The following is a 7,125-nucleotide window of genomic DNA, read 5'->3' as shown; positions in this document are numbered from 1 at the left end:
TCTGGTCTAGGATTCGAATCAAACTGATGACACGCAACTGATGTTAAACATCTCGAATTCCATTGATTCAAATTTCAAATTAAACCGATGACACGCAAGTCGCAACTGATATTTTCTCTAATTTCATTGGTACAAATTACCGCGCCTCGATCTCCTAGTAATCATAAGTCAGTATTGAATTGAATTTTGTGGCCACTTGACTTTTCCTAAGTACAGGGCGTTCAGAGCTTCATAACCTTCAACAATATTCACATATAAACGGTTGCGCACGCAACATCTTACAAACGCACTCGCGCAAGTTACTGAATCCGTATCCAGCTCAAACGATCACTGGTCATCAGCATTCGGGTGTGTATCCTTCATCGAGTTATGTTAGTACTAATTGCAAATTCTACAACCATCGAAAACGTGCAATAATGCTGTAAGATCACACAACCGTAAAGATTACTAAGGGTTGTGTGTACACGTATACTAATTTGTTGTTGTGTTTATTGGTTGCACTAGTTTTAGGACCACGACACAGAAGTCTTCTAAGCGACAGCCCACTCGGTCAGAAGCAGGTTGCTTTTCGAGAACGGGCCTTCAAGAAAAAATTGCAGAAAACCGTGATGCCCCTTCGGAAGAAGATATTGACGACGATGAGGGTGCGCCGTTTCAGGAAGAAGAAAGTCCAGCCACAACACGACAATTCAGGGACATACAACAACCAGTGCGCACTAAAACGGCAGCAACCAGTGTCAACGGTGTAAAGATTATATCGGGCAAACAAGAGGCCAGAGCGCGCGAGTTTGTGCACACATCCCTCAAAAATACAGAGCCTTCTCTAAATTATAGACTGGTGGAAACCACACATCCGACTACGAAGTATAGAATGGTAGCAGTGAGCATACAATTTATGGCTACGCAGACACTTGCTGATTTCAGCCCTCTGGAGTATAGTCGCAGAGCCACTTCATCTAGCTTCACCCACAAGATTCCCACTGCATTCATAGAGCTGCACGATTACGTCACGCAGGACGATACACCAAGGAAAGAGGTGAGAGACTCGTGAATGCAAAACTACGACAGGAAATTTGGGGGGGGGGGGCGCGAGTCCGTGCGAGCTACAATGAGTGTACAGTTACCATTCAATGTTATTGCTTTGCCAAAATGTGTGGACATACAAATACTTCTGAACCCAAAGAAAGAGGAAATCGGCCTGGTTGTCACATTCACAGAAGACGCAGTGGAGAAGGTCGACCAGGCCGACAGGCTTACAACAACTCTCACCCGGCAACACTGATGTTATGAGTGCGCACCCAGCTCTGTACAGAGTAGGGGCATCATGTATAGATACAACACATATAAAGGATACAGACGACTATATTGTGATTATGCATAATGTATACATACAGCTAGGTAACTATTCGACAAATATGGATTTTAATAAATCACGTGTGTGTGCACATGTTATCATCATTAAGGTACACCGTATTGGATACGTGCTACTACATACTATACAAAACTGTAGAGAACGATATACAGATTGTCGATGTAGTGCTCCCCTCTAACTGTAGGCTGATCTACATAGAACCGCACAGCTGTACATAACTGTAAGCTACACCATATAAGCTCATCATATATTCTAGCGCCATATCTAACAGGACAACATTCATACTATTTCATAAGCACACAATACGATAGTATACATAAACTCAATAGATAAGTATATGCAATACCAGCTCACGCCATACAAAAAATCTAAACATTAACGAAGAGATTATTATCCATCATGGCCCCATGTGTACACACATCGCTAGCCTATACACAATGTAACCCTTAAGAGATAATCTGGTAGGTGAATGGAGGGCAGGGCTCTTTATCATACTTCCCAATCACTAGTCGGTTTGATGAAGACTTGTCGAATGTGAGCAAATACACACCGTAGTCGCAATGGTGCACGTATACATATGGCTTATGTATGCAACGGCATTGCAGTAGGGAATAACAAGACGTGTATAAACGATCGTATTTAAGTCAGAACAAGGAAGCAACATCTAAAGTGGTGACAACTACAATGAATACTGTCAGATAATACACGTGGGCTATATACAAGCACGCACACACCATTGTGACCTTTATAGTGAGCTACAACTGAGTTATTAACACACCTCTTGAATTATTGCGTACATCACGTGTTTGGTGTTCATTGGACATGCCTTTAGTTGCCATATATATAGTCATTTTGCGGAGTGCGGAGAGCAATAGAATCGAAACCCCACCGTGAGGGTATCTTTTAGAGATTATTTACTGATGTTATCGGAGCCACAGTTGATATAGGTGCTGTAGGTGCGATATATTAGACACTAAAAATACGGAAAATCGCTGTTTTACGGTGACACGCCCATATATACACCATATTAATAAAGAGTCCAACCGTAAATTCGAAGCTTTCCTCCGACAGTATTGTCGTGTAGGATGTCTAGTTGGGGTATACAGTGGGTTTTACAGTGGAATTGTATATTTTGCTGATAGAACACTGAAACAATTACCTTACCAGGGCGCGTTTTGGCGTGTTTTGGCGCGTCTCGCAAGTACGCACGACTGGAGCTTTATGGACAAGAATGCCACATCCGAAGCACGACTAGTGCACACTGAGAATAATTATGGCACATTTCACACCCATATGCCAGAATTGATTGATATATGCCATACAATAAATCTACATGGTCACGCGCGCACAGCCCAGCCCAAAGCTGGAAACAGAACGTGATGCATAATAGTGTACAAGACGGCGCTGCTTCATGTTTGGTTGGGATATTTACTATCTGTAGCAGCACACATCGGCAATACTTGTGCACAGAGACATATTTATTCATCTCGTAGCTGGTATACGTGATAGGTATTGACATGCAAGGTTCAGCTACTAGAGATGCATAGCCGATGGAGCGTGCATGCAAATTCAGTAAGCATAATACTAGATAAGCTTTCCAGCACACTATGCACACTTAGTTATATGTGCACTACGAACTGCACGTTCAAACATATGGCTGCCAGTCTAGGTGTATACATATTCATTCGCCGCAAAGATTGAAACCTCAAACACTATGATATACCAGCATATATTTATATAGGGAACGCGACAACAATTGGAAGTGTACATGTTCAAAGGGTGATTTCCTGTGACTTTGATAACATTCACCGCTTGATTTTCATATAAAAGTATAGAAAATCATACCTTAGTGTTGTGCGGAGAGCTCAATTTGTGTCATGTTGCGCGGAGAGCTCAATTTGTGTCAGAGTACTTTGGTTAGCACGGCAAGGTTTGCCATATGTAGTGCCTTTGAATGACGTATGTATTTATGATATCTCGATATTTCTACGTTTATGTGGAAAAAAAATTTGTCCACGTACACATGAGCCTGAAATATATCGCGCCAGGCTCCGTCTTTATCGTTTGCAGGATGGTGGTTACTCATACTGGCCCATTCACTATCCATCTCATACTCGATAATGGCCTCATTGGCATCGTCATTAAATTGTATGGCTCGAAAGTTATCCATCGTCATCTTCACGGCACCATTACGAGCAGCACCAGATCTCGACAGCGGGATTTGGGGTTGTAAAACACAGTATGTCGTGTCGCGAGATCGTTGTGGAATGGCGAAGGGTTTTCCTCTTCGTCCTCACTTTGGCCATCATTGGTATCAACTCCGCGGAATAGAGGCATTGGCTTGGTGTCGGGTCGTTCTGACATGGATGATAGACGTCTCTTGACTTTGTTGCCAGTGTTGATTGCTGGTAATGTAATCGATAGGAAGAAATAGCGATATTGTGTGTGAGAACATCTTTATAGTGTTCACTATACGGACCTACCCGTTGAGGACAAACCCCGATCAGTATAGATGGCCACTCGATATGTAAAGTGCACAGACACACCTAATTTTACAGTAATACCATATATATTTAGTCGGATATGGAAAAAAAATCAATTGTGAACCTAGTGTTGCAATCGTGTTTCTCTTGGGCATCGAATTATACTGTATGGGTGAAGATACTTAATTGCATAAGGAATGAAACAAACAGGCTTATATACACGCATTATCGCATTATGTGCCATATAGAGCTGCAGAGTACCCCTAATATATGGCTGTGTTTTTGTATGTGTTAATGATTTTGAAACCATATTAAGTTTCCGAGGAGACTTGTGTTTAATTACTGATAGACAGGTCAAGCACTATAAATGATCCCGGTAGACAGACAGTAGTGTCTCAAATAAGTGGCACGCCGAACTTTAATACAATAGGCCACGATATCGGATAACAAGCTAGGTGTGTTTATGTGGTGTCTTCAATTTTCAAGATACATCTCAGATGATAATGCATCGATGTTGTACAATCACCAGTATAAAGAAGGGTATTAAAGTCATGTGTACTCTACTAAATCGCGATGGTCAATATCATATTACAGGAAGAACTCTGATGTACACGAATAGACACAATCTGAGTGCATCCACAGTTTGCTATATACATGTATCTCATCGGATAGTCAGTTCAGGCACATGCTACCCTAATACATAGCGTATGCATAAATCACCAATATTTAATCTGCAAAAATATAGTAATTTAAATATACATGTGTAAAAAATGTCACTGTACTAAAATAGTATCACTGTATTTGCCGGACAAAAAAAAAACATATTTACAACATTGAACTTCACACCTGAACAAACGATACGTACAGAGGCGAAAGTAATGTAAGCACATCATTACATTTGTAGCTGAACGTATCTTGTCTGTATAGCAAGGGACAAAAGAGTATGCGTGTGTGTGCAGTGTCGCGGTGTCAATTGTGATGAGTAATATTTCACTTTACATATTCATTTTAAAGTAAGTGAGCAAGATTTAGATATTCACATCACACTACGGCATCAGCAAGCACATATTTAGAGTAGAATAAGGATACGTTTATAGCTATTATGCGGATTACTGTAACGATTAGAGTTTACAATATTTAAGTCGCATACAGCAAGTTGTGTGTATTTATGTATTAAGTGCGTTTCGATTACACACAAGTACAATACAGTGTCGTGTGAGATGCTACTCTAGTATATTGTAAGAAATTTATAACTCAAATACGTATTTTTTTACTGCAGTAATCACAGAAAGATACAAATCAGTGTCAGATTACCACGTATTATAACAAGACTTGTTGTACAATATTGTCGACTAGTGTCTTGAAACGAGTACACGAATACATCTTGTTCTAGCAAATCGACGGAAGAGATCTCCACAACTTTGTAAGTTCTCTTGTGGTAATTAAATCAGATAGCACATATGGCTATAAATTGTCAGGGTTGTGTCTGAATACACTAAGCACAGTGATGGATATTTGCAGCAGTAACTAGTGCAGGCTGAGTAGTTTATAATATGCACTTTACAGATCTGCTGTATGTAGCTATAATATAAACGAATATTGATTTAGAGGCGATACGTTCGTTGATCCCTAGTAATAAGAGCACGCACAGCAGTGACACTAACATCAATGTTATATATATATGAGCGTACACATATTCGTGATATTTTATCAATAACAGTGTGCCAAGTTTGATTGAATATTGGTTAGTTACGGAGCAGTATGTATCACAAATTCAATTTGTAGAAACACACATATTTGTGGCACTGTGAAAAGACCGAGCATACAATTATCACTGTACAAACTTAATTTTTGAAAATTCATGACATCAACATACCCTTCTAACGTACCAACTGCATGCCTTGAAACCTTACGCCTAGATGATCCGAATCCAGGCATCTCAATTCAGAACTTACAGGCAAGGATTCGGTCCCGAGCACCTTGCAATGACTTCAGCATTCCTCGACGATTTTTATATTTGCTGTAAGGGCTGCGTTTGACAAGCTTCGGTAGGTCAACACCGTGAAATTCGCCGCCTGGAAGGATTCCCTCCTTGAAGCGATCGCCGTCCAAGCTCTTGAGTGCCAATCCATACTCACTCGACATGGTGTCTTTTATCTCGTGCGTGTCACTCTATTAATGCCTCTTCCTACATAACAATACCCTAGTGTGGAGTAGCTCGCTAAAATGTTGTATGCTGTTGTATTAGTAATTAGAGGCAAGTGAAATTCAAGTGGTTGTGTGTGTGTATATTATGTGTGTGTATACTATGTGCACACGTAAGATCGTCGGGGTCAGGGAAACAGGAGTGTAGTATATTTGATTTTTATTTATTTGTGAGAGAGATTTAGATCAAAATCGAACCGCCAAAATATAGGTTGTATTCAGAGTCGGCAAGATATACTCATATGAGGGCCCAAGTTGTCCTGGTTTTATGGAAAAAATAAATAGGGAATACAGTGCCATTCGCCGCACTTGCTAAATTTCCTCTAATAGTCCAATATTTTCGGAGGTTCAGCACCATTTTTTGAGCTTTTATTGGCATTTACGACTCGCTCCTGTCTTGACTTCTGGTGTAAATACAATTTTCCGAAGACGACCAAATAAATTTTGACAAAAACGTTGAAAAAAAATGATAAAAGAGACATACGCGCCAATCATCTGATGAATTTCTCAATTTTACTTTTTAAATAAATAAATAGGAGTGTCCAAGGCATCCCCTCGGGATGAAGGATGGTAGAGGACTACCCTCGACCCTTGGGGGGTACTCGAGGGCTCTCTCCCCGAGCCGTGATTTTTTAAACTGAGAGCTGAGAGTTGTTTTGAATTGCTAACTATAAAATATCGGAACCAGCCGAACGGGACGCCTGAAGTGAGTGAAGTCCTGATTCCTGTAAATCCTGAACCACCCTGCTGTTAAAAACCTTACTACTCAAAAAGTCAAAACGAAAATTGCAATTTTAATTAAAAATATTAGGACGATTTATGGAATATCTGAATTCTGAACTGAAACATAGTGCCAAGTGCCAACTGTCTGAGTGATCGCGAGACCAAAAGTGAAAAGTCAGACGTCTTATTAGTGGTCGCAGTCTTTTTGTTTTGTTTTTGTTTTTGTTTTTTTTAACAAAAAAAAGTTAAAAAACCAAACCGCTCTGAATTATTATCCTTTTTTTATTCCTTTTTCTGTTTTGGGCTTTTTGGGTTTGACTATTTTGAAAATAAAAAGGCAAA

General features: G+C 40.1%; 2 protein-coding genes across 2 annotated transcripts; one reads left to right on the top strand and one right to left on the bottom strand.

Annotated features, from left to right (window-relative positions):
• Window positions 1–291: 291 nt before the first annotated feature.
• On the top strand, window positions 292–1,455 carry SARC_06833 (hypothetical protein; the record flags this gene model as incomplete). Its single annotated transcript, XM_014299247.1, has 2 exons — window positions 292–348; window positions 505–1,455. Coding segments are annotated over 2 exons (604 nt in total), but the record flags the coding sequence as incomplete, so codon positions are not given.
• A 2,095-nt stretch (window positions 1,456–3,550) lies between these two features.
• SARC_06832 (hypothetical protein) lies at window positions 3,551–6,000 on the bottom strand (the record flags this gene model as incomplete). Its single annotated transcript, XM_014299246.1, has 2 exons — window positions 3,551–3,777; window positions 5,811–6,000. The coding sequence occupies 2 exons, from the start codon at window positions 5,998–6,000 to the stop codon at window positions 3,551–3,553; spliced, it is 417 nt and encodes a 138-aa protein (XP_014154721.1).
• Window positions 6,001–7,125: the final 1,125 nt, after the last annotated feature.

Source organism: Sphaeroforma arctica (genome assembly GCF_001186125.1).
Source record: "Sphaeroforma arctica JP610 unplaced genomic scaffold supercont1.507, whole genome shotgun sequence".
NCBI lineage: Eukaryota > Ichthyosporea > Ichthyophonida > Sphaeroforma > Sphaeroforma arctica.
The sequence above is the reverse complement of the archived record's forward strand: the minus strand, read 5'-3'. Positions and strand labels throughout refer to the sequence as shown.